Here is a 27781-nt window from a genome sequence, read left to right as displayed (position 1 = left end):
ATAACTCAAATTTATTGATCAATATCAAGTGACATCATTTTATTAATTAAAAAAAATGACTATGTATTTCATTAAAAACAAAGTTGTTTTGTTATTAATCAAAATAATATTATTTCAGTCAATTTGAATCAAATTTTAATTAAGCTTTAATCGAACCAAATTGAATAATCGACTCATGAATTGAATTAAACCAGATTCCCTTTGGCTTGATAAATAAAAACTTGGGTCAAGTTGGTTCGAGTTTATTTCAGGTTCAGTTCGAATTCATCAAATTGATTCTAAAAAAAGTTTGAGTTCAGCCTGAAAGGGAAGTTTAAAACTCATAATTCAATTAGTTCTTGACTTGAATGATTTGATTAGTATTAAACCAACGTCGTTTTATTAAATTAAAAAACACTTTCATATTTAACTAAAATAACATCATTTTAATTAATAATAAAATGATATTATTTTATCAATTGTTTAACTTCAATCGAACCATACTAAACAATTTGCTTGTGAATTGGACTAAAGCGAATTCCCCTTTATTTAAATTCGATTAAACTCTAACCATATAAAAAACTATTATTATTTTAATTAATAATAAAATAATATTATTTTATCAAAATTTAAATTAAATTAATTTAAATAATTAATTTATTTATGAATTGGATTGACCCAAACACCACTTAATTCCATCTTAAATCGGTTACTAACCATGCCGAAGACCCTTGCTTGAATTCGATGAATACAAACTCGATTTGAGCCTTATCCGTTCGAATTGGCTTTAGATACCGTGCCAGCTGGCTCAGGTCAAGCCCCAGCTGTATTCCTTTTTAAGATCAAAATTATGAGGCTTGACCTTGACAGAGACAAAGAAAGAATTCTGATTAATATTCAAAGAACATCGACGTGCATGACTTTCTCATGGCTTTCTTCTAGAATTACTTTATTATTTTTCTTCATTTTTTTATTAAGCAATTTCATCGTTTTGATTGGTTGGGACCATAAAATACAACTTGATTTCGTTTCAATGACTGTCTCTTCTGGTCTCCTTCCACCAACTTTCCTTCCCTAAAACTTTATCTTCTCCTATATATTTTTATCCCCCTTTGCATCAATTTTCTCATTTATATCTTTCTCTACTACCTTCATCTTCATAACCCACTCAGTTATCACCTAAGCCTTCTTCAATGGACTCCTCATGGTTGGACTTGGACACCAGACTTGACCTCAATCTTAATTCCTTGCCTCGCAGAGGTGAAGTTCCGGTGAGTTTCTGATCTCCCTCAGGCCAGATTTATATATTTTCAATTTGGGGTTGTTGAGGGTTCTTAAAATTAATTTGCCTGGCTTTTTTTTTTTTTTCAGAAGAGAGAATTCCTAGGGGGCTTCACTGGATTTGAAGAGAAAGTATGTGTAAAACCTCATGAGGTTAGTGATTAATTTCTGGGAACTTATATGTTCATGAGAAGATTTTGATTTTGATTTTGAGTTTCTCTAATAATTGTATCCTGGTGATGCAATAGACTGGCCTTTTGGTGGAGGAGTTGAATCGGATTAGCAATGAGAACAAGAAGCTGAGTGAAATGTTGACAGTTCTATGCGAGAATTACAGTCTTCTCCAGAAACAATACATGGATTTGTTAAGCAAAAGAAGTTCATCAGAAACCGAACTTACAGCAGCATCGAAGAAGAGAAAACTTGACAGCGAAGATTGCAGCAGAATGATTGGAATTAATGGAAACACGGAGTGCAGTTCTAGTGATGAAGAATCAATTAAAAGGCCTAAAGAAAACACAAAAGCAAAAGTTTCCAGGGTTTATGTGCGCACCAGTCCTGATGATTCAAGCCTGGTAAGTTCCCAACTCTAACCAAACTGCTGCAATTTATAGTTAACTTAGTATGTTAGAGCCTCGAGTCTCATCATGCCTAAAGTAGATCTTCTCAGGATTGGTCGAGAGTCTTTTGAACCCTTCAAACCGGACTTATTTATAATTGTACTGGGTTATATCTCTTGTATTGAACGATGTAGTCATTATTAACACGTAGATCTGTTGTTTCCCTATGCATGATTTGATTTCTTGATGATTCAATCCTGGTAAATTCCCTAACTCCAGACCAAATTGGTGTAATTTAAAGTTAATTATGTATGTTAGAGCCTCGATTTGATTATGCCTAAAGAACATCTTTTCAGAATTGGTTGGAGTCTCTCAAAGCCCTCAAACCGGAGTTATTTATAATATAGACATTATTAGCTCAACCACATGTATACATGTATATACGCTTTTCCGTGTGCATGATTTGATTTTCAGTTTCTTTTTGTTTGATTTGTTTCCGAACATCTCGATTTACAGATTGTGAAAGATGGATATCAATGGAGAAAATACGGTCAAAAAGTCACCAGAGACAACCCATCACCCCGGGCTTATTTCAAGTGCTCATTTGCTCCAAGCTGCCCAGTCAAGAAGAAGGTGATTGCTGAAACCAAATCCTGAATTTCTAAAGTCAAAATTAAGCTTGAATTTCATGTTTCTGATATTGAGTATTGTTCATATATTCAGGTGCAAAGAAGTGCTGAAGATCCAACTGTTTTGGTAGCCACTTACGAAGGGGAGCACAATCATCTGCAACCTTCAAAACCTGAACTGCCTTTAACTCCGAGCCAGGGCTCTACTCTTTGTCCCGTTTCCCCGGCTAGTAGGTGTCAGGGTCCAGCTTTAACGCTCGATAAGTTCCAAAGTGGAGTCTCTGAGGATGCAAAGAAGTCGGTCCAGGAAGCTGAGGCGCCCGGAATTGGACAGATTTTGGTTCAACAAATGGCTGCTTCATTGACAAGGGATCCGAATTTTACAGCAGCACTTGCAGCTGCCATTTCAGGAAGATTTGTTGACCAAGGAAGGACAGAAAAATGGTGAATTACTAACAACAAGACTAGGGAGAGTTCAGTAGTTTCTGTGTTTATTTTGCTTGTAATATCAATTAACTATTGGAAAATCGATTAGAGAGTTTTATGTTTATGTATATAGAATTTTCATATTTATAAGAAAAAAAAAAAGAGAAAAAAGAACAGTTCTTTCGCTAGCTTAATTAGTTTATGATCGCTGCTAAGTACCTTATATCTTTACGTCTCTTGGAATCTATCTTGACTAAGGTGACAGTGGCTCGGGCTTAGTCGTGCCCTGCGGAAGATGGTAAGCCCTAACATTCTATAGGCTGTGTGATGTCAAAACCCAAAAAAGTGGATTGTGCCTTCGTGGACATTTCGTGGCTTGGTCAGCTAAAATATTTATCATTTTTCTTTTAATTTTTGTGGGTTTGTATCGGCCCATGTACGGACACGGCTCGCGATAGTTTGAAATCCTAACTTACGTTCATGGTAGGGGTAGTTGAGTTGTGTAGTGTTTGTTTCAAACTTGATACGTTGACATTAAGTCAAAGATTGAACTTGTTCAGTTAGGAATCGAAGTTCTATGCTAGAGATCAAGACATGAATTATTAACTTAAATTTGATTAAAAAAATTATTTAAAATCTTATAATTTATATATTCATTTATTATCTTTAATTCAAAATCAATTAAAGATTTATTGGTATTTTACAGAAATTGAATTGTGAGTTTATGAGTTTATCGAATCGAATAATAACAAGCTTTAATTTGATTTAAGAGTCAAATTCAAGTTTGCTGTGACAATAATCAAGTTAAGTTTGACTCAACACAAGTTAAACAATAAATAATTTTTAAACAACTCAATTTGATTACATCTAAGTTCAAGTCAGAATAAAATTTTGAAAATTTGAAAAATTTAAATCTTTTTAAAGCTCGAATTTAGTTTAGACTAACACACTTTTTTTTGTCATACTAAACTTTCGAGTCTTGGGTTTGTTTGGTTCACTATTGACTTCTGGATTATGTGTAACATCTATTTGGATATACTCCTTCAACTACCAATAGTCTACTACTGTTGCAATATTTTAGAAGGCCAAATGGCCATTTCCCACCCAAAGTTTGATATAAACTTAATTTTTCACCTGTTAACTATTAAAGATCTAAATACCCACTCTTCTAATAAATTTCATTATTATTGTCAAGGTAAAATTGTTATTAAATAAAAATATTTTAAAAATTAAAAATTTATCATATTTTTAATTCCCAAATTTAAAAACTAACAAAGTCCTCTCCAAAAACCCTAAGGGAAATTGTTCATTATTGATTGATTGATGGAGCTGATCAAATACAAAGAATGATGTATCAGTGATGATGTTGTTGCACCGTAAGGTATCGGACTAAAATGTTGGTAACGTAACTGGGGAGAACGAACTACAATGACTAAATTTTTGTAATTTAGAGGATGAAAGATGATCAAGTTGGGGAGGTTCCTGTAGCATTTGTTGTGAAGGCAAATGATTCTGAAATAACTGAGGATGAAGTCAAACAATCTTTGCCCCATTTTTCTAATTTGTTTATAAGCACTTTTTGTACTACTAAGTTGAAAATTGAAAAAAGTGCTTTTGTTTATAAGCACTTTTACCACGTATTTAGATGAAGAGAATTAAAGAATACTTTGATAATATATTTTTTATTATTTATATTATTTTATTTGATTTATCAATAATAAAAGATTTTGATAATTTTTTATTATCGATAATGATGTGATAAATAATATAAGAGGTAATCTGATTACTATCTCCACTTTAAATATTAAAATATTATCAATGTAATCTTGATTTTATTATAATATATAATTTATTTATTAATTTTTTTAAAGTAAAAATAATCTTATTTTTAATTAATATAACAAATAATATAAAAAATATTTTAGAATAATTATATCTACGGGTATTTAAGTAAAATAATATACTAGTATTCTTTTATTACTTTTAACCAAACACAATAATTATTTATATCTATCCATTTTTTTTAAATCTTAACAAATATAGTGATAATTTATATTCAGTAATCTTTTGTAATAACCTTAGGTATGTTCTAGGGGCATTTATACCTTTTTACCATTTTTTGAGATATTTCCAATTAATATATATATATATATATATATATATATATATTAAAGAATTACAAAAAGATAAAGATAAAGAGATAGATATGCATATAAAGAGAGAAAAGACAAAAAAAAAAAAAAAACTTCAAGCTTTCTTCCATCATCTTCTCTTGTCCATTCCAGTAGCCAGCATTCTTCATACTGTTTTCTTTTGTTTTGTGAAGAAAAAGGAAGGAATTGAAAGGGTTTTGGAAAACAAAATAAGAAGAGAAAAAAAGGAAGCACTTTGGAAGCCTTGGTAACCAAAAGATCTTTTTCCTTTCCCTTTACCTATGTTTATATATATTTGATGCATGTCATATGAATATGTTAGTGTGTTTTGGTGTTGATTTAAGGTGATTTTAGTGATAAAGGAAACAAGATAAGGAAGAGGGAACTAACTTGCAAAGATTGGTTTGAAACAAGGTAATGAGTGTTATCTTTGATATGTTTATTGTTTTATGTTTTTGGTTCTTTGGTTCTATGTTATAAATGATGATTTTGAAGTTAAGAAATGTTGTTTTGCCATTTGGAGTATCTATGTGCGTTAATTTGTTCATGGCAGAGAGTTAGGTGATATTTACTGTTTTACCACTGAATTCGTCCTACGTTTTGAGTATCTTATCAGATGAATCATGAGTGCTATTATAGTTTGTTAAAAAACTCTTTGAATCTTCTTTTCAACTATATATAGCTTGTATGAATTATAGACCGTTTGGACTGTTAAATTGTATAAACAAAAAGACTGTCTTATCAAATAAATAGTAAATGCAGTTTTTGCTACTGATTTTATCCCACGTTTTGACTGTCTTATCTGATGAATCATGAGTACTATTATAGCTTGTTGGAAATATCTTTGAATCCTCTTTTAAATGATATATAGTTTGTATGGATTAGAGACCGTTTGGACTGTTAAATATTGTATGAACCAAAAAGACTATTTTACCCAAATAAATAGGAAATACAGTTTTTTGCCACTAAATTCATCTCATGTTTTGACTAGCTTATTGGATGAAGAATGAGGGCTATTATAGCTTTTTGGAAAACTCTTTGAATCCTCTTTTTAACGATATATAACTTATATGAATTAGAGATCATTTGGATTGTTAAGTTGTATGAACAAAAAGACTGTCTTACCAAATAAACAGTTTCATGAATAGTATTTCACAATTTTTGGAAAGAAAGAAAGAAAATGAGAAGAAAAAGGAAAGGAAGAAAGAAAGAAAGGAAATGAAAGAAAGAGAGAAAAAAAGAAAAAAAAGAAAAACAAGAAAAGAATTTGAGGCTTAAGATTCAGGGGTTGTTACAAGAGTATAGTCTGGTGGGTTATGGATAATTTTAGATGGAAGCAAGATTAATAAGATATAATGTACATATGCATGCTATGAACTATGAAGGGGCACTTTACACTACACCGCTCATAGTAGGGTACATCTGTAGTAAGACATATCCGTAGTAGGACATAGACCTATAGTAGGGTCCACTCGTAGTAAAGTATGCTCGTAGTAGAGCTCAATTCAAATTCAAAAATGGTATAGTGAGAAAAAGGAAGAGAACTCAAGCTTAGAAAAGTGTCAAATCTCTATAGTCAGCTTCTAGAAAGTATCAAATAGACACCAGATAGGACAAAGTATGACCCAAATAGTAAAAAATAAATTAGATTATCCCTCGATTTCTTATGGAGGTTATGATGTGAGATTAAGTCTTGAAAGTGAGTTAGAACAGGAAATGAGATAGTTTACTTAATTTTTTCCCCTTACTAGGTATTCTTATCTCTCACTTCATTTTCTTTCATGATTACAAGTACGGGTGATTGAGGTAGCTGCGAGGAAGGGTTAGCTCAGCGACGATAGACCCAGGCTGGGGCTGGTTACCTATGGTTTTTGTTACATACCTATGATGCTATTGAATTTTGGCTTTATTTAGATAGTTGTATGGTTGTATCTAGGGACATGTCTATGATTACTCCATGATCTTAGATATTTCAAATGAGTTTTCATATGACATATATACATCTTTTGTTCGCTTCCAGATTTTCAGTTTTCTTAAAATAAATTTTAAACACTTTTAGAGATGCGTTCATTTTAAAGTATTTTTTGTTTTAGAAAATAAAATAGATGCTTGAGATATTAGTTCATAACATTTCTGCTTCGGTGGGTAATACTTCTGGAAAGAGATGTTACATCTTTAAAGTAATCTATCTTCAAGGTAATATTTCAATTTCAATAATAAAACATTCTCAAAACCAAATATTCTTTTAGTAGTATTTTACAAGATCACAAGCCTGAGTGTTTTTTATTGAAGCACTTCCTTAAGCCCCATCAAGGAAGATTTTTAGATAGAATTCTAGAGCTAAATTAGCATACTAGACTTTTGGAAGTAACACAGGGGATTGGAGTAGTAACTAGCCGAGCTAGTCTTACAATCACTGTATTACATAAGATAAATTAAAATTTTAATTTTAAAATATTATTGAATAAGTTTTGAATCATTGATCTCTAATAGTTTAAATCTTTTTTATTATTAATCAAGCTATCTTATCAGAGTAATTGATCTCAAACTTAACTTAAATTAAATTCATCCCTAAAAGATGCTCATAGATCCACCTATACACATAGATACAAGTTTATGTTTTTATAATAAAATTATGTGTATAATTTTATTTATAAATAGTGATAATTATTATATAATTGAGTATTATTTTATTTTTAATTTTTTAATTATATGATAATATATTATTATTTATATATAAAATTATATATATAATACTACTCATATATATATATATATATTGCGTATGAAGCGGTCTATCTATCCTGCCCTGTAGCTTGCCAGGTCTAATTCAACTTCGTTGTATAAGAATTTATGTGTTTCACGTGCAAAGTAACCAATCATGAGCACTAAATTGTGCCTAAAAAAAGAGAAATAAATGAAAAATTCATCAAGTCTATGACGACCGAAGAAAACTACAAAAGCATAGACAAATGGTACAGATTTGGGGCCAAGCCGACAGCTGGGCGGATTGGGACACGACAGCCTAAACCATTAAATTGAGCATCTGGTTTTTGGCCCAGTTGCTAACTTGCCATCGTTTATTGGTTCGATTCAAACCATGTTTAAGTAAGAATTTTTTTAAAACTTAATTTCAGTTTGAATCCCCCTTCGATCATATTATATATCTAATTAATGATATTATTCTTGTTTTTATAATATTATATATTTTATCAATTATTTTATCGATAATATTATAATAATATTAATGATTAATTCAAATAAATTAAAATTATTATAAATTTAAATTAAATTTAAACTAATTTGTATTAAAACTATTAGAATTAAGATAAATATGTCCTTATTAATTTTTGTCTTTGTAGTTAATATTTTTAAAATCAAATCGATGATCAAATTAATTATTTGACTAATTTATAATTTAATCAGTTTGACTAAAAATTGATCGGTTTAATTTATTATTAAATTATAATAAATAAATTTTATTTAAAAATTTGTAAAAAATAAAATCAATCAGGACATCCAAATCTATGATAATTAGAATATATTTTTTTCTAAGAAATGATAATTATTCATCTTATTTCAATAAAATAATTAAATAAAAAAATGTCTTTATTTTATGATACAGAAAAAAAATATAATTCTGCAAGTTATTACCTATATAAGATATTTCAATAAATATGAGATATTTTTTTATTATTTAATTTTTAAATTTATGTTTTTCTTACAAACTTTTATAAATTTATTCAATTTAATCTAAAATAATCAAATTACTTAAAATAATTAAATTTTTTTAAAATATCTTAAATTTTAGTCGAATCTAATTCTATTAATTTTATCTAATTTATCAATTTTACCAGATTTAATCAAATTAACAAGTAAACAATTTTTTAATATTAACCCAATTAAATTTAAAATCGATTCGATCTAATTTTCAAAACAGTGGTTGTGATGCGCTTGTCTGCTTGATTTCAAATTTGAATCAAGCGGCTCCATCCGGTTTTTAAAACAGCGTTTGTGGTGTGCTTGTCTGGTGGACTTCAAGTCTTCGTTCGTTATCATCGACAGCCACCAATGTGAACTCATGACTTCTCGGCCGCCGTACGCCCGCCATCTAAACTTTTTAACCCTTTCTTTTTCATAAATACGGCCTCAAATTTAATAATCTTTGAACCACATGCATAGCCATCTTTTTACTGGCTGATCCAATATTATGATTTCAAAGTCCAAAGTACACAAAAAAAGAATAAATAAATAAATAACGTGGGATACATATGACTAAGCATTTAGCGTTTGGGGTGTTTCTGTTAAAACTCCTATGATTTAATATTAATGTCCCCAACGACTCTTCTAGTTGGACTTGTAAGAAATGAACCTCACACACAAGATATCAGTTTGTGATGGGAAGTTTACATGGACCCTCTTGATTGGACTAAAATTTAGGTTCCACGTAAAAAGGTATAAGTTTATGACGTAAATATAGACCTCCTAATTGAACTTAAGACAGTAAAAAGTATAAGCTATCTTAGTTTATGGCGTGAGTATAAGCTTTTTTACTTGAACTTGGGATATTAAGAAGTATGAATTTATAGTGTAAATTCATATGGGGTCTTTTCGTCCAACTTATATTCTCTATCTACAAATATACATTTTTAATATAAAATTTACATGATTTCAAACTTTCTAATATAGGATTGGCCAAAGGACTATTTTCCACCCAAGGTATGTTTTTTTTCCAAATACCCCCTTGTTAACTTTGAAAAACCCATTTACTTATTATCCATGGGTTGTTGAAATTAATTGAGTCCATTAGTCATATCATTTTTCCTCTCAAACCCTAAAAACTAACAATTTCATCCCAACCCAAGTTTTCAAAAACTATATTTTTCCCCTAGGGTTTCCAAACCTTTAGATCCAATTTTTCTAGCGATGACTAATGATCTCCAAACACCCACTCTCCCTCTCCGATGACCCCTCCTTCCAACCGTACATCTTTCGTGCTGTATGGCGTCATGGTCGAGATGAAGACAAATCGTCTTTATCGACAACGATGCTTAGGAGGGAAAGTTGTCGCACGATCGAAAAGACGAGACGCCGAGGAGAAAGAGACATTGCCTGGAGATCATCGGTCGTTGCCGAAAAATTTACTTTGAAAGTTTGGAAACCCTAGGGGGGAAAATGTTGTTTTTGAAAACTTGGGTTGAAGAAAAATTGTTAGTTTTTAAGGTTTGGGGGTAAACTAAAATTTAATTAAGTTTATTTTTAATATTATAAATAAAATGATAATTTTATTCTTGAATCCGTCAACTTGACGTTTTTTTTAACAATCAATAGGTAAGTAAATGAGTTTTTCAAAGTTAACCGGGGGGAGGGGTGTATTTGGAAAAAAAAGCATACCTTGGGTGGGAAATAGTCCTTTGGCCTATAGGATTTGCATAAATTTATATTTGAATCTTATATAAAAAAATATGAGCTTGGTTTATATGACTGTAAAATCTTTTATCATTAATTTCTCCTAGCAACACTTGAAATTCACATAAAAAAAACTAGAAGTTTCTTATGTAAAATTTACAAGTATTGAAGCTCTGTAATTTAATTATCACAAACAAGTTGATTGGTAAGTCAAGTTAAGGTTGAGTGAGGCTTCACGGAGGTAGAATGTGGCATTAAATGTCGAAGGACTAGTCCAAATTCAGTTTGATTTAAATAAACAAATTAAAAGCGAGTGAAGTCAGTCTGTGTTCAAGAATTCTTGGGCAGCCGTCGAAGAAGACAATATCTGATTGGCTGGCCGGCATCTTCACCAACTTGTTATTATTCATTCAAAACATACAGATTTCTGGTCTAAACATTCATTTACGCACAACCCACGTGTTGGACTTATTTTCATTTTCACTTGAATTTCTATTTTATTTCTTTCTGCTCTCGATTGAATTACTTAGTAATTAAGTCCTCCATTTTCCTACTTAACCATCCTTTGTTTTTTATTATATCCCAGAAAAAAATCCACAGGAATATTGAAGTCATCTCTTTTTTTATTATTATTATTATTATTATTATTATGGGGATGTAGTTCATTCTACCTATAGGGTTGGAATCGATTCATGTCAAATTTGAATGTAGCCTAATTTGTGATTGATTCAAATATAAAAAAATTAGTTTGAAATTAATGAGTTGAGTCTTCAACTTAGTTAAAAAATAATTTAACTTTAGATTTGATATGAATGAATTTGAACTCAAATATTCGAATTGGCTTGACCTTAGTTCCTTTATGAAAATGAATCCAATTATTTGTTTGAATTTAACTTATTTAATCTAAGCTCAAGTAGATTCATTGAATTCAACTTTAATGGCAGATTGGTATAGTTATCAATTAAGAGTAACAAATAACACAACAAGGGGGTGTTTTCATAACACTCGATTAAGATAAGTTCGATTCAAGCTAATCAAATTTGAATTGAATAAATTAAGTTTAAGTAAAAAATTGAGTTCAATTTAATGAAAACAAATTAAGTTCAAGTCAATTTGAATATTTAAATTTGAGTCAACTTATATTAAATTCGAAGTAAAATTTTTTTCGGACTGAATTCGAATCTTAATTCATTAATTTTAAACCAATTCTATTTTTTTATATTTAAATTAATTTTGAGTTAAGTTTTGCTTAAATTAATCCAGATCGAATCCAATGTTGAGCTTAACAATGCCATAGCATCTTCTTGATTCAAAGAATTGAAATCGATGGGTATTTTAGGTAATATATCAGATAATTGAAAAAAAAAAAAAAAGTGTTTTTTTGGCCACGCAATTTCTTACGTTGCCAATATGAACAAACGAATAAAGGCAAGCTGTTGAAGCTTACTTCATATCTGGTGATGTCAGGCGGCTTACATCTTTAACTACAATACAATTCTTTTAATACCCCCATCCGTCCAAGTCTTCTTTTTTTAATTAAGATTTGATCTCAATGACTTTCCTTCCCATTGCCAACACCAATTTCTCTTCTTCGCCATAACCCACCAGCTTCTGCTCTTCTTCTTTCTCCTTTTTCCACCTTTCCCATCTTCTTTTTTAACGATAACCCTGTCAGGTTTAGCTTCTGAACATGGATGACGCAAAGGTAAGTAAATGGGTTCCTCTTAGTTCTTTGTTTCTTTCTATTTCAAAGCTTGTTTTATGTATGTTGTGTTTTGATTTGTTCAGGTGGGTGTGCTTCAAGAGAAGTTGGAGGTTGTTCGGAGAGAGAATGACCGTCTGAGATTTATGGTGGAAGCCATGACTGATAAATGTAACGCTCTCCAAGCTCATATCCATCAAACTAGCTACAAGGCAAGCCAGGAAAAGGGTTTTAATAATATAAGAACGGAAGGCAAGACATCTTCAAAAATCTTTGTCAAATCCGACTCCAAGGACAAGAGCCTGGTAATGATTAAGTTCATCATTTTAAATGGTTTATAGTTGAAAGTTTATATTATATAGCGAGTTTTTTTGACTTTCCTTTACCAATTCAGACAGTTAAAGATGGATATCAATGGAGGAAATATGGCCAGAAGGTTACTAAAGATAATCCTTCCCCTCGAGCTTATTTCAGATGTTCCATGGCTTCTTCTGGGTGCCCAGTCAAAAAGAAGGTAAAGATCTTTTAACTCAAAAGCTTTAACTTCAGGATCATGAGTCCATATAAACTCCTACCCGACATCTCCTTTGTGAGACTCCTTCTTAGAGTAAAACTGTAAGATTAACAAAGATCAAATCGGATATTATCTCGCAATTTTAAGTGATCTCCTATAGACAGATCAAACCATATCAATAATGATACTATTTAAGAATCAATGTTAAGTGCTCTCACAAACTTTTTGTATTGATGCTAACAAATCCATATCAAACAAGAGTTTGAGGGCATTGGATCACTATAAATCTATTATATCCTTCTCCCTCTCACGAGACACATTTTAAAAGCAAAACTATAAGATTAACAAAGATCAAAATGGAAAATACCTCACAACTTTTAGTATGGATCTAAGCTAAAATTAACACTAGGTTAAAAGAATATATAAATATAATTTATTTATCGTTGATGTATATATTTAGGTTCAGAGATGCATAGAGGACGAGTCATTTCTTGTTGCAACATACGAAGGAGAACACAACCATGAAGCTGAACCTTCATTTGGTTATCAATCTTTTTCTTTACCAACAGAAAGTTCAGCAGCAGACGAAAGCTCGATAGGAAAATTTCATTCTCCACTACTACCAACACCAACACCGTCGGCCGTCACTCTAGATCTTACTCTTTCTGGCTCCAATATTCAACAAAGTAAAAGACCATCTAACGACTATACAAAGCAAGATTTTATTAGAAACAATAAGAAGATGAAGATTGAAGAATACGTGGCATCCTTAACTAGAGATCCAAAATTCACCGTAGCTTTAGCTGCAGCTGTGGCAACTTCCTGCCTGAATCAACAATATTAATGTTAATCCAATGAGAACTTCAGCTTGATATATGTATTTATATATTGTCAGAATTCATATGTTAAAATGTGTAGATTGATCAGTTAATGGAAGATAAATAGACTTGCTATTGGTTTTTCAGTTCTCTGCATGAAAATGCATTAGTTTCTGTGTTCTACATGATGATGAAGCTCGAGTTCATCTTTTTCTGATTACTTGTATCCATTCAAAAACTAAGATGGTTAACCAACATGCCAAGGTATTCCCACGGAAAGTGTCATAATGATATCTTTATAATGACTGTTAGCTCTGAACAAAGATGGACAATAACGCCTAAACTAGGGCTGGATTTAAGTTTCGAGCAAACATGAATTTGAACACATGTTGGTGTGAGTTTGACTCGAATTTTAAATAACTAGTTTGAGTTCAAGTGAATTCAAATTAGTTAAAGATATTGTTAAAAGTTGTTGAGATAATGAAAAACGTCAATAATAAGTAAAGTGTTATTAATATGATGAATAGTATTATCAATAAAATAAATAGTTTACTAGAGGAGAATTCAAACCAAACTATCAAATTGAAACTCTAACTTGAATAAAACCAAACAATAATTGCTAACTTAATTCGAATCCATTTCTAACCTAAACATACGAAGTAAGTGCTCATTATCTTTGTACAAGAGTTACTATCCTCTACAAGAGAGGCTCATATAAGTTTGGAGAATGACTTGGACTTTATATCATGTGTTATAGTTTTTGATATACAAAACCCTAGTAAAGAGATAAGCACAATAAGTCTCTGTTTTGTTTATTACACTCTCTAATTAATTATATTAAAAAAACATACTATTTGTGAAAATATATATCATAAAAAAAAGATAAACCTATCAATAATTCTTTAATAATTCAACAAATTAGTTTACTCGATTCAGTCTGAAACCAAAACTACCTCTATTTGAGTTTGACTCATTCAAGCAAAACACATTTTTGAGTTTGTCTCATTCAAGCTAAACACATAATTGACCCACACATAATTGATTCAAATCGAATCCAATCCTAATGAAAAGTATTTAAAGAAAACTAAAAAGTAGCAAATTAAAAAATTGTTGTATCACCAACTTGATGGGCCATCTTTGACATTACTTTTGTAAAAACGGTGAGTTATCCTCCATAATTTTTAGAGCAATATTACCTACACATAATTTTGAGTACTTAATTAAGTACTTAAATAATGTATCATCATATTATTAAATATTAGTTTACTCTTAATTCAAATTCAACTAATCATATAATGACATATTAACTAAATACTCAATTGAATATTCAAAAGTGAGTACAATAATTTATTTGTAAAATTTAAATATTGATGGTGTTTTCTTACCTGGGTGTATTTAAAGATGGATTACACATCTGTTGGATCAAGTTTCAACGATGGAATCAAACACATCATCATCAGAATTAAAAGGGTGTATTACAAACCAGATTAAGCTGAACATGTGAAGAAATATAAGCATGCATGCATGCCATGGATATGAAAAGCTGAATCAATTAGCACAGAGATCACTTTTCTCCATTTGAAAAAGAAGAAATTCTTTGCCTTGGAAACTACACATTCTACCAAGATTACATATTAACATTTACATCCCTATAACTAAAAAAATATACAAAGAATAATATAACACTGAAGAAAAATAGATCTAATATATAGAATGGGTGAAAAACTACTACTGATATTTATACAAAATTCTTTGAGCAGCCTCACTTGTAGCTCATCCAACAGGACTTTGTCAACTCCATTTGTGCTACAAAAGCAAGGATCCCCATCACGATTGGATGATAGGCTTCATTAGCGATGAAAGATTATAAAAACTGGAAAGGAAAATAGGAGGGTTGATAGGCTTACCAATTGAAATGGGTGTTTTTCATTGCTCAACGGCCTTCATTTGCCTCTATTTATTAATGCTGTCTGATAAATAGTCTTTTAATCTTCTCCAGGATCATTGCTCATTTGTTGTCAGTATTAGTTGTTTGTGTCCTATCCTCGTCCAGGCCTTCATTCATTGCAGGAAGACTATTATATCTTATCTATGGAGTGACAGCTTGTGGCGATCAACAAAAACTGGTGCTTATATACCAATTGATGGTCATTTGATGGTGTTACTCTTCAAGTGATTGTCTACTGAGTGTAGAGAATCCTTTTTAGCAGAAGTCATCTTCAGCTTTTCATTCTCTGCTTCCTTTTGGGCTTTCATCTTTTCAAATTCAAGTTGCTTGCAGTTTTCCTCGTGTGCTCGGACAAACATCCGTACAAAGTTTAGCAGAGTAGACACAACTGCAAATTCCATTAGAAGTAACAATGATATATACATCAGGAAAAAGCACCAGAATAAGTCTGAAGAAGAAACCCAGAGCGTGCATGCTTCATAATCGCACTCAACAATAACCAAAGGCTGAAAAAATGATCACAAGCAATTTAGTTAACACAGGTTTGCACACATGGGTTAGTTTACCATCTATATGCTTTGTATATGCAAACAATAGATTCACTCGAGTCTTTAAGATCTGTCTGTTGGAGAATATGACCAAACCGAGAATCCAATTATTTCATCTTTCAGAAGCAGTATTATGCCCAAGCATTTTGTTAGCAACCTGAATTCGAATATTCAAGGGAGGTATCCTCCTTAGTGAAGTAATGCTCCTCAGTGGAGAAAGGGCTATTTAGTTTAACTATATGGTATGAAGTTTGATAGGATAGAAAAATATAATTACGGTGTTAAGGATCATTTAATTGAGTCATATGAAACAAGGTCTTTATGCTTTAGTTATTAATTATTTACCATTGTCTTTAAGCTTGATTTTGGAATTTTTGCTAGGTTAGGCCAGACTGCAACGTTGTATATTCAATGTTTCAGAACTAGATCGGACATTGCCCTGATGAAGAGGATGATCCGGTCTAACCAGCGGTTGGTTGGACCAGTTAATTGTTTAAAAATTATATTCAAAACAATTTTGTATAGTTAATCATTAAATATATAATTTGAATTAATCTAACATAAAAATAAATTTAGTTTGAGGACATACATACTCAAAATTGATAAATAAGGTGTTGGATTCAAATCCATGTATATATTAGCCTCAGTATTTACATTATGGAGGTTTTTGTTGGCGGTTTTTGTTCCTCATATATACAGGTCCTAACCCTAACCCTATCACATGTCTGTTAAAATTGGTGGAAACAATATTTCCACTACAATGTGGGTATATCTGTTGTCATCTTCCAAGTCCTAGGAACAAAAAAAAAGAGTAGGAAAAACCTAAATTTGTCAAAAACTATTTGGAGCAACTAGGCAGTTCAACTATATTATTTCATGTGAGGATCAATAAACCTAAGACTGGCAACCAACAAACCAAGCCATCCCAAGAAATAAAGGAAAAACGTAAAGGATATTGGGTCATTTAAAGAAAAGTTAATAGCCAGATTTCCTGTATCTAATAGGTTCTCAAATAAAATGCTAGACTCTGCTTGTTATTTCAGGGGCGGCATAACAAAACTGCATATAAATCAAAACTGTCACAACCAAACAGTACCTTGCTCAAAAGGGCAACGAGCTGGATCTTCCCCAAAATATTGAGCCAATGCATCTGCATTTCTACCCTGAAAATATCCAAATTCTTTATGTACTACTTGCATCTTAGGTTACAACAATAAAACAAGAGTCAACTTACAACAAATAAGTAAATAAACATACATACCACACCAGAATAAAGGGATGTCAAAGACCTCACTTCACCCTCTGCAAAACTAAGGAACTCCTTCAAAGTCTAAATATTTTCAAACACAAAAAAAAAGCGTTAGCAATTAAGAGAATTAGAATATAAACAACATGCAAGTATGAACATAATCAGCTAGTGGTCCTAATAGAAGATCATAATAAGCCAGGTAACTTGGTGATGTTGATAAAACGTGTTTTCACATGAAAAAGATCATATCCTCCTTAACTAGGACTATGACAAGGAAAATATTCTTTCCTAAAGGGAGAATAAGGTATTTAGGAAAGGAAAGCTTTATGTTATGTCAACCTTGATACAAAAATTCGAAGCCAAATTGACCAACATTCACAGTAAATGCGTAAAGCCAAACAATTATTGACACAAACATATTTTTTATGATATTAAGCTAATGAAAAGGCCTAATCAAAGATAATGAAAAGAACCAATATAAAGAAATATTTGAAGGCCACACTAGTTCCTAGCAACATATATCTTCGTTCTCAAAGTTGTGGCTCAGTTCTATACTGTGGCATTTATAAAGAAAAGTTCCTTTAGATGTCCAGAGCTCTATTGCAAGCTTTAAGAAATAATTCGTTCAGTGACAATAGCAAATGTATGCAATACACATACTTGGAGAAACCACAAATAATAAATGCAAAAGTAGGTGTTGCCCAAAAACTTACCTTGCAAAAATTCTCCGACACTATACCATCATTTTCCGAGGCAGTCAATTCCTGTTCAACCTTCTCCAGTCCTTTACTAATAGCTTGCATTTCCTCTGCCAAAAATTTTAGTTGTATCTGCATAATGATTAATCATTTAGCAAAGCATGCTAAACAGAAAAATTAATTGTCATAAGAATAAGAAGCTAAAGGATTAGATTAGAGAACCTTGGTTGCAGCCTCCAAACTCACAAGATCTTTTGGAAAATCTAGAAGTTCTGGCAATTTTTCAGCAAGTACCTACAGCTTGCAAAGCCAAAAAATGATCACAAGAGGTACAAACAATAATGATTTCCAGAGTAGCATAATGACCGATCTATGGCCAAACATGATGCATAAAGAACAAACAGAATGTTTTATGCCAAATCTCAATTGTACAGTGCATAAACTGAAGAAAGGACTTATGCAAAAGAATTTAGCATTTCCATTCATCAAATTCACTAATGAAGAGAAGTTCACTGAGAAGGGTGATGCAGGAAGTTGGTAAAGGTGTCGTTTATCAAACAAAAGCTTCCAAGACCCATGTTCTGTGCATTACTAAAATATTATTGCTCATATGTACAAGGCAGTATGATACAGGGATGAATATGAATTAACCTGGTTTTACTACAGGCAGCTTCAACTGTCTTTCTCCCCTTGAGACTTAATTAATATTAGGGACAAAATTACTTTTAATGGGACCTAGAAATTATGACTGTTCTCATTAGGATGTTTTCGATCGAAAGTTCACAAATGAAAACAGGTGGGACCACAGTGGTAGACTACAAAAACTCATCCTTTGAAAATTTTCTTTGATAGGATTTTTTTTATTAATAGCACCCAATACATTTGTCAATACCATAAATCAATCATTTCCAAATTATAAAACCTCCCAATATAAAAGCAGGCCATACTCATGTCTATTAATTCCAATCAAAAGATAAAAGATTGTGTGCTCACAAAAGCATGACATGCTGACATAATATAAGAGATACCCACATACATACAGCCACATATAGTATGCATCAAATAGATACACATTAAAATTTATCCGAAGCTAAAATCTAAGTCGAAGGAGGAAAAGGTAATGTCATCTACTCTTAATAGTATAGACCCATGGTCTGAAACAAAGTGTGCGAGCAATGCATGTGTTACAAGACATTCTACCTTACAAAGATAATGCATGAGAGTAATCTTGCTGTTCCGAGCTCGAGTATCAGTGAGTTTGAGGAGACTATCCAATCGGAATCCCACAGCAGAACCTTCAGCAATGATATCAAAATCTCAATAAAGGAACATATAACAATGGCATAAATAGATTCTTCTAAGAAAGAATATACAGAAGAGACAAGAAACTGCTTGAGATTATGAATGACTGGAATATCAGTTGGCAAAAAGCAATCAAGTGTGAGCACATGTATGCAGCTTAGCTACCTACAAAAAATATGTAAGACCATACTACACCCAGTAGTAATAATAATATAACAGTTGAAAAGCACAAGCCAAAGCAAAACTGTCAGTCGCGTCAAGGGCAGTCCTTTAAAAATTTTTTAGTTTACATGTAAAATATCAATATAACCTCTAAATTTTACATTGACCCCTCATATTTTATTTTTATTCAACAATGACGCTCCAAGTTTTATTTCTGAGTTTGCCACTAAAGTAATTCTAAAGAGAACAAATATTTATGGACCCAACCCCATCATTGAAATTGGCACAGATACCATCAATGTTGTCTATTGGTTCTCATCTTCACCTTCAAAAATTGCCTAATTCTTGTCAGAGTGTTGCTCCTTTCTTTTACTTATCCTTATAATTTAAGTATTCAGCCTTCATTTCTTGTCACTTTTTCAAGTCTACACTGACCATAAACTATTCCTAACTCAAGACCACAAGCTCATTAGTTATCTTAAATTTAGCATGCAATGATACACATTATATCAACTCTTCAGATGGTACACAAAGACAAATATTAACGAATGTGATGTAACTCACCCCTTGCAGTTCCATGATTCAAAGCATTACCCAGTGAAAGAATAGTTTGCATGATTCTTTTCAACTTGACTGAATTTCTGACCTGATGAGCAGAATAGTAGTAATGGTGTGAAAGATCAGAAAGTCAAACAAAACTTTATCATTTAAAGAAGCTAGAAAATAGAAAAGAAAAGCAATTTACCTCTTCAGATGCAGAATTTATAATATTCAAATTATTTCTGAGGTCAGAAACCTGGAAAAAGAAGAGAAAATGCTTCATGAAAACTGGTAAAGACAACACTGGAAGCATCATGTGAACAAGAAGGTTAAATAGATTGTCTTCTCGCCTGGGTACGGAATTGTATTTTAAATGAGAAAACTCTGAGCTTTGATTCCACCCGTGGCACTTTCATCAGTTCTAAGAAGAACTATCACAAAATGCACAAAGCTGTTAATTAGAACAAAATAAGAGAGGCAGTTGAAACTTATTTTCCCAACCATATAAAGGATCTCTACCGGTTATATCTCACATATTATCATCATGGATCTTTTTCCATTGTTTGATTAATTAAATGAAAGAATATAAAAGGGCAAGCTAAGCCAGTTTATTTGTGATATCAGTTCATAAGATTGGAAACAGGCAATCTGGACAGTAACATAAATTTGAAAGAGAAAAATATCATAAGCAAAAGAGTATTCTACTCACTTGCTCACATTTTCCCAAGTTTTCCTTATTGCCATTATAGTTCTGAAAACAAACGTACAACTGTAAGTCTGAAGAAGCACCATGACATTAAAGAAAGATTTCTACTGGTAGAAAAACGAAAAGCACACATTATTATGACAAAAAAGCGTACACATTTTCATACCTTTAATAATTCTATCTCTTCTTTAGTTGGACAAAACTTAATAAGGTTATCAACCTGATCAACATCCAATGCTGAATCATCCAGCAAAAGGACTGAACTCTGTAACACATTGGCAGGAAAGAAACAAATGTAAGATAACTACCCCATGGGCTCTAAATCTGTGAACAGATGAATTGGTGGAACTCTGATTTCCTAACCAGTGAACTATCTGAAAGGGCCAGAAAAATTTTAAAGGAAATGCTCCTCTATGTTCTTCTCATGTGAAATTAACTGTGGAATATACACTCGAAAAACCGGGAAATTGTTTCAGTTTTAATTTAAGATATAAAAGGAATTAATCAGCAAGATTCACACCTAAGATTTACCCCAATACCACCATGCCACCCAAGTAAGAGCCAGCAGGAAGTCAATTCAAAATGTACTACATAATATGTTAACAAAAGTATCTTGGATCAGAACCAGATCACGAAAAGGAGTAATAAGTAACTCCACAATGGTCAAATATGCAATATTTTCTCATTTTGAATTGAATTTCTTAAAGAGCCTAGGTTTAGATAAATTTATTAAGAAGTTTACTTCCAAAAACAAATCTAATAATTCAGCTTACCACCAGATCAGGCAATGGAATTTTAACCTTTGAAAGCATAATTTCACAGTTATAAGCCCGCCGAAGCTCAATCTGCAAAACCAGTAAACATGTGGATATATGGAACCAAAACACTAGATAACCACAGATGATTATTGATCTTTAATTATGAAGAGGCAATAAAAGCAAACAAGGCCATCTCTAAATGAATCTTCATTTAATGCCAGCACATATGTGCAAAAACAATCAACAGTCTGCTAATTCACAGAAAAAACTAATAAAATAGAACTCATTAAAGAGAAAGCAATGTGGAACTGACTCAACTTCAAATTACTTCAACTTAACATGAAAAAAGTAGAATGGCAAGCAAACAAGACTGGGAAGTGTATGATTGCATGGCAGTGTGTTATTTGGAAATATTCGAGTCTAAGATATGTACTATGAAAACCCCATCCTGAAAAAGAAGAAAACAGGAAAAACAAAAGGTATACAGGAGATATGTAAGTACTGAAGCAGCTCAAATTACATTGTTGACCATTACATTGATGATTGTAATAATTTTATATTGAATATTGTTGCCCATTATACTGGTTCCCTGATTAAAGTAAAAACTAAAGGTGTAACTGGAAACAATCACCCATCAAACCAGGAGAGAAAGTAAACCAGATGGGATGATTATCCAACCAGAAAAATCCAATCTCAACACATTACATTATAGAGATATACCAACCAGAACTAGGTAAAAGCCCAGACCAACTAGGAAGTTGAGACCAATATGCCAGCTTGGATGAAACACATGATAAGATTGACAACCTTGAGTCAACGTCAAAACCAGAAACAAAAGGCCAACTTTGGCAGGCCAATTAACCTAACATTCTTCAACAAAAATTGAACACTAATTACCAGCTGAACTTTCTCAGATTTGGGTCGGCGATTTGACTTCCCACCGATGGCCCCACTATCTGAATTTGGAGCAGCAGCTGAAAAAAGACTCTCCAGTTCTGACATATCAAATTCTGGAGCCCTGGCCCAGGCAAAAAATCAAAACGATAAAATATCAACAAAATCATAGAGATCAAAGAATTACTAAGAAAATGGAAGCAAAGCAATAACATATCTCAACATGATGCATACTTGGAAGCTTCATCCAATTTTTGTGCTTCAGCCCATAAGCTTCCTTGCATTGCTCTGGTTAACTTTAACCAATGATATGGTTTTAGGTTGTTCTTTCTAGGTTGTGATTGACCTCTAGAATTTGCACGTGACATTGCCCGTCCCTTTGCACTAAATAAAGCAGTGGAGGGAGGTCCAGGAATAGGAGGGATATTACCATTACTAACTCTAGATTGAGATTGAGAAGAGGAACCATTTGATAAAGAAATCGGTGCAGGTGGCACAGGAGGAACATTTGCAGATGTATTTGGAGGAGGGGGTGGTGGTGGTGCAGAAGGTGCACTAATAGAACCCCGAGGAGGTGGAGGTGGAGGTGGTGGTGGTGAAGCTGTAATAATAGAATCTCCAGACTTTAGAGGAGGGGGAGGTGGTGGAGGAGGACCGGATGTAACAACCAAATGATGTGTGGATTGAGGAGAAGAAACTGAGCAAGAAACTGATGAAATGATTGGAGGGGGTGGTGGAGGACAGGGGATTGAAAATGAACAATTGGCAGTGGTAGATGGAGATGTTCCTGAGAAAAAAGGAGGTGGGAGAGGCGGAGGCGGAGGCGTTGTTAAAAATGAGTTCTTGACAATTGAAGATGGAGATGTTCCAGAAAAAGAAGAGGGTGGTGGGGGCGGAGGTGGGGGTATCAACGTTGAATTCTTAGCTATCAAAGGTTGAGACACCCCCGAAAAAGAAGGGGGTGGAGGAGGAGGTGGAGGAGTTGAATGCAAGCTCTTGGTAACAAGAGGAGATGCCTCTGAAGTAGAAAGCACTGGAGGTGGAGTGGATGGAACTGATGATGACTGATCTTTGCCCTGTAGTGTGGTTCCAGAAAGTCGTGATAGTAAAGAATGTGTTGCTTTAGCAAATGGCTGAGAAGGAGTAGGAGAGGCCACTGAAGTTTTCTCAACAGTTCTATGAGCCTCCAATGAAGACTGCAATGAGGGAGGCAGAATTGTTGTTGACGGTGGTGAAGTAGGCACGTGACTCAACTGCAAAGCTTTCAAATTATTTTTGACAAGAGATGAAGTGGCTGCAATAGGTAGAGATCCCGATGCCTGATGTGCAACTTCTTCCCTATTAGATGCATCATGATCTTGCAATAGAGTTGTAATGCCTAGGTTTGAGGGTGCACTATTATATCTTAATATAGACATAGGTGACCCTTGAGAGGAACTGCAAAATGAAGCTGAACCAGACAGAGAAGTCTGAGATAATCGCTGAGAAATGATCATAGATTTAGTGGGCCTTTGGCGAGCAATATGAAGTTCTCGTGGTTCAATCTTCTTGGAGAAGGAATTTGCATCTAGAGAAGGTTTAAGCAGTGGCGTAGAATGTTTTGCTTCTGCAATGGCTCTAGGACCCCTGATGTTAATGTCTGATCCCTTCAATTTTGGCTTCTCTACAACTTTTTCAAGAGTTGATTCTAGTGAATCACTGCCTTTACTTGGACTTTGGGAAAGACCAACATCCAACTTTTCTTGGCGGATACTTGATGGTGTGATATGCTGGAGCACACTTAGAGCAAGATCTGCCTTTGGATCCAGCCAATCAACATTGTTAAAAATTTCTTGAACTTTAGCAAATGCTTCTATGGGCAGACCATCCTTCTCCTCTATACCCGGCAAATCAAATGAAATTAGAGAAGATGCGGCATCCATCTCTGAAAAAAGAACCTTTATCCAGATAAAATATATTAATTCCATAAAAGTTCAAATAGAAAAAACATACTCAAAATAGAGAAAAGCTAATAAATACCTCTGCTCTGAACTCCTTTGGAAATCGATCCTTAGTATTCCACAAGATATCAATCTCATCACGGTTAAGCATCAAAATATTAGACCTTATGAAGGCTGTATTGAACATCACCCGAAAAATCATCTCTTCGTGTTCTTGATCACTATCCAAACTTATACACTCAAGCACAACATCACCTTGAATATGGCAATGGATGTCAATTTTTACTAATTCACAATCTGCCTGCAACAACAAATAAGGAAGCTATATATGTGTACGATCAAGTTTGGGAAGAACATAAAATGCATCTTTGAATTAAAGTACTGGAAGAAAAAGAAAAAAGAAGATTCTACATACACAAGTTATTTGTACCTCCCTAGTGCATCTTTAACAAGCAAAGAAACCTCCATAAGCAAGTGCAATGTTAAACACACATTGGAGAAGAAACGTAAGACATATCTCTTCTTCAATACTTTTGGTTAGCAAGAACCATGAGATCTTAAAATTTTCCACTATTGGCAACAATTTTTGAATTCAGATAAAAGACATGTCTAGGTCACCGCTACCAGATTAATTTTGACTTGAAACATCAAATATTGCAATACCAATGTCTTAGGTAAGACATCTTGTAACAGTAATCATCTGTCAACTTTTTTCTACTATTTTATATTTCTTGTAAGTTAGACAAAGACATCACATAATGGACCATCAGAGGGAAATTGCTTGAACAACAGTTACGCCCATCTTTTGGGTGACCTGTCAACGAAGTGTCTAGAAGTGAATTTTACCATTCATTATAAGAAGTCATTTGTTTTAGAAATTTAAATACTATTACCTTTATTAGTTAGATTTTAATTTTCCTAATCAAATTCTAGTTAGTGTTTGTGTATTTGTAGCATTTGGGTTGATTTCATTATACTATATGCAAGTCATTGGGTTGGGCATGAAGACAGGAATGGAAGAATGAACACAAATTTGGAATCACCTTTTGATCTGAAAAAACCCATAATCAAAATTGTGAATAACTGGAGAGCCAAATTATATAAGTAAAGAGACTTAAAGCAACCTGCTTGTAATGTCGAACACCTTTGCTCTTTTTGGGCGTTGAGAACAAAACTTTGGGTGTTCGCTCAGCAACCATTAAAGGATCCTGCCCATAAATCCTAAATATTGGGCGGAAACCCCCTTCTGTATCTAAACAGGGGATGACTCTAAGAATAATACAATCCAGTGTAAGTGCCCTATCCAGTGGAGGCCATTCAGAGGCCACATTCCTTCTTGAGACATATTGAAGGTACCTCAGCTGAGAGGGAATTGGATTCAGTGGTGACATCAGCTGCACAAGCTCACGAGGTGCTTGCTTGTAAATCATGTCTAAAGTTTTCATCTCCCCACTAAACTGCTTCCTGTATATCAAAAGAGCAGCAAGCATAAAGGCCAAGACTGGCCACCCTCCTCTTTCACAATGCATCAAGAGCACATTCTGCTGTGCAAGGGAGAGCCAACTTTCACTTGACCTCAAGAAGTGATGGATCATCTCCATTGTGAGTATTGGGCAACCTTCATGCTGGCGAGGATAATCCATAACAGTCATATCATACTCAGACAATATATGAGAAATCTGGCTTTGATCCTCTCCTTCTCGAAAATTAAACACCATGAATGAAGCATCAGGAAAGTGGTCACGGAGTAGACCCACTATGCCTCCTATATACACCTTATATTCTTCATCTTCTAAAATGTCCGTGGAGAAGCAGGAGTCAAATACTGGATGGTTCATAAGCAAAAAAAAAAAAAGAGTTACTGATCGCATTCTAAGATAATAATGGGATGTGTTTTCGTTGCAACAGGCACTATTACCATTAGCCCAATAATAGATAAGGAATGATACACCAGCTTAGTTTAAAATATACCCAATTTTGCTTCGTTTACGAAAGAACATAAACTCAATGAACAGAAAAATAATTTTTTAGACAAAAATGCTTCCATTTATATCACGCCAAGATAATTATAAATTACAGAGAAACTTATATGATGAAGTATCTTCAGTTGGCAAAAAAAAAAAAAAAGAGCATACATTAGTACACAAGAAAACTTTTTTTCCTCATCAAATTGTCTGGAGAAATATTAATGGACAAGGCCTCGCCAAAGTGAGTATCATCATTTAATTTCACTAAGGCATCCTCTATTTACTTCCATTTTCAGTAAAATCAATATAACACCTCCATACTCGTCTGCCATGTCAAAAAACAAAAGGAATATAAAAAGCATACCATAGACCCGTTCAGAGATCTCCAAGAGCCCATCAGGTGGCTTCCTGTAAAAGAATTTCCTAAACAAAGCCATTGTTTTTCAACGATCCAAAAAACACAAATGTTCGACAAAATGCCACAATGGAACAGCACAAAAAACAACCCAGAACCCAGATCAAATTAACGACGGGAATTGAATATAGAGAGAGTGTAAACTGAAACAGAAGAGGTATGAATGATTTTTTGCCGGGTCTTTACGAAACACTCATGTGGGTATTACCATTGTTGTCTTGACATTCACACTTACAGGATAAACTTAGCTTTCAATCAACAGAGATAGAGTTTGGCTAAAAAAGAAGAAAGTAACAGAAATAAATGGAATATTCCATGTGGGTTTGAAAGCGAAAGATAGGATGTGTTTGTTATTGTGCAGAAAATTGAAAATGAGAAGGAGAATCCAAGGATCTGAGGTCTGTCTCTCTCTGTCTCTGTCTCTGTGTGCTTGTTCTACGTAATTTTTTTTTTAAATTTTTTTGGCTTTCTCTCTTTACAAGGAAAGAAATCACAGAAATTATATTAGTACTAGATTGTCACACACGTGTGTTCCTCAAGCTCCCGGAGAGATTGACTTGTATTAAAACGGCACCGCATAGTTTTAAATGTTAAAATGATCAAACTATTTGCATTTCATCACCCCAATAGTCCAACCTTTATTTAACATTTAAAATTATTTAATTATATAATAATATATTATTATAATTTATATTTAAAATTATAGTTATTATCTATACATATAATTTTATAATAATAATAATAACGTATTATCTTATAATCATATCATGATTACTCATCATTTTTAATTGAATTTACTTTTATATTTTATCATTTTAATATTTAAAAATATCAAATATTAGGTTAGATTTAAACAAAACTGGTTCGATCTTAAAAACCAATTCAGTTTAGTTTAACTCAACTCAAATTAGAGCCAAATTTGAGCAGAATAGGTTAACTTATTTTTAAAATTAAGTTGAACTATAACTAAACAAAGTTCAATTCGATTAAACTTATAAACCAATGCATTGTTTGATTCAATTCAAACCTGACTCATTAGTCGATTTGAATTATATCAAATAATTATAAAAACAATATCGTTTTGTTTATTAATAGGATAATTAATATCGTTTTATCAATAAATCATGAATTTGAACCATAATTCTAAAATATAAAATTTGAGTTATGGATTTAACTCATAAAC

The 27781-nt window shown here is 32.7% G+C and overlaps 3 protein-coding genes across 6 annotated transcripts; 2 read left to right on the top strand and 1 right to left on the bottom strand.

Moving 5' to 3' along the window:
- Nucleotides 1-1008: 1008 nt before the first annotated feature.
- On the top strand, nucleotides 1009-3069 carry LOC123195349 (probable WRKY transcription factor 40). The gene is made up of 5 exons (XM_044609052.1): nucleotides 1009-1250; nucleotides 1351-1413; nucleotides 1509-1835; nucleotides 2337-2453; nucleotides 2544-3069. Exons 1-5 carry the CDS (start codon nucleotides 1173-1175, stop codon nucleotides 2895-2897), a joined length of 939 nt encoding a protein of 312 aa, XP_044464987.1. The 5' UTR covers nucleotides 1009-1172; the 3' UTR covers nucleotides 2898-3069.
- Nucleotides 3070-11973: 8904 nt separating this feature from the next.
- On the top strand, nucleotides 11974-13617 carry LOC123194452 (probable WRKY transcription factor 40). The gene is made up of 4 exons (XM_044607647.1): nucleotides 11974-12142; nucleotides 12226-12444; nucleotides 12534-12653; nucleotides 13114-13617. The coding sequence occupies exons 1-4, from the start codon at nucleotides 12128-12130 to the stop codon at nucleotides 13495-13497; spliced, it is 738 nt and encodes a 245-aa protein (XP_044463582.1). The 5' UTR covers nucleotides 11974-12127; the 3' UTR covers nucleotides 13498-13617.
- A 1386-nt stretch (nucleotides 13618-15003) lies between these two features.
- LOC123193915 (formin-like protein 6) lies at nucleotides 15004-27055 on the bottom strand. 4 transcript variants are annotated; one of them, XM_044606989.1, is made up of 18 exons: nucleotides 26548-27055; nucleotides 25341-26041; nucleotides 24296-24517; nucleotides 22511-24213; nucleotides 22280-22400; nucleotides 21398-21469; nucleotides 20791-20889; nucleotides 20628-20669; nucleotides 20269-20349; nucleotides 20124-20174; nucleotides 19943-20024; nucleotides 19115-19209; nucleotides 18137-18208; nucleotides 17930-18046; nucleotides 17229-17297; nucleotides 17064-17130; nucleotides 15379-15807; nucleotides 15004-15277 (listed from the first exon to the last, which is right to left on the bottom strand). In XM_044606989.1, the coding sequence occupies exons 1-17, from the start codon at nucleotides 26618-26620 to the stop codon at nucleotides 15620-15622; spliced, it is 3855 nt and encodes a 1284-aa protein (XP_044462924.1). In that variant the 5' UTR covers nucleotides 26621-27055; the 3' UTR covers nucleotides 15004-15277; nucleotides 15379-15619. The 4 variants fall into 4 exon arrangements, with proteins under 4 accessions (XP_044462924.1, XP_044462927.1, XP_044462926.1 ...); XM_044606992.1 differs by lacking the exons at nucleotides 25341-26041; nucleotides 26548-27055 and having other exon boundaries at nucleotides 22511-24200; nucleotides 24296-24412; XM_044606991.1 differs by lacking the exons at nucleotides 15004-15277; nucleotides 15379-15807; nucleotides 17064-17130; nucleotides 17229-17297; nucleotides 17930-18046 and having other exon boundaries at nucleotides 18137-18214.
- Nucleotides 27056-27781: the final 726 nt, after the last annotated feature.

This window comes from Mangifera indica, chromosome 13 (assembly GCF_011075055.1).
Source record: "Mangifera indica cultivar Alphonso chromosome 13, CATAS_Mindica_2.1, whole genome shotgun sequence".
Lineage (NCBI taxonomy): Eukaryota > Viridiplantae > Streptophyta > Magnoliopsida > Sapindales > Anacardiaceae > Mangifera > Mangifera indica.
The sequence above is the reverse complement of the archived record's forward strand: the minus strand, read 5'-3'. Positions and strand labels throughout refer to the sequence as shown.

Excerpts from the sequence above, each read along its gene's own strand:
- LOC123193915 (XM_044606989.1), bottom strand. The coding sequence starts at position 26,620 with ATGGCTTTGTTTAGGAAATTCTTTTACAGGAAGCCACCTGATGGGCTC. Across the intron at positions 24,214-24,295 it reads CAAAGGAGTTCAGAGCAGAG|GTTCTTTTTTCAGAGATGGA; the intron begins GTATTTATTAGC and ends ATCTGGATAAAG. Across the intron at positions 17,298-17,929 it reads TGTCGGAGAATTTTTGCAAG|ACTTTGAAGGAGTTCCTTAG; the intron begins GTAAGTTTTTGG and ends GAAAATATTTAG.
- LOC123195349 (XM_044609052.1), top strand. The coding sequence starts at position 1,173 with ATGGACTCCTCATGGTTGGACTTGGACACCAGACTTGACCTCAATCTT. Across the intron at positions 1,836-2,336 it reads GTCCTGATGATTCAAGCCTG|ATTGTGAAAGATGGATATCA; the intron begins GTAAGTTCCCAA and ends CTCGATTTACAG. Across the intron at positions 2,454-2,543 it reads GCTGCCCAGTCAAGAAGAAG|GTGCAAAGAAGTGCTGAAGA; the intron begins GTGATTGCTGAA and ends TCATATATTCAG.
- LOC123194452 (XM_044607647.1), top strand. Across the intron at positions 12,445-12,533 it reads ACTCCAAGGACAAGAGCCTG|ACAGTTAAAGATGGATATCA; the intron begins GTAATGATTAAG and ends TTACCAATTCAG. Across the intron at positions 12,654-13,113 it reads GGTGCCCAGTCAAAAAGAAG|GTTCAGAGATGCATAGAGGA; the intron begins GTAAAGATCTTT and ends GTATATATTTAG.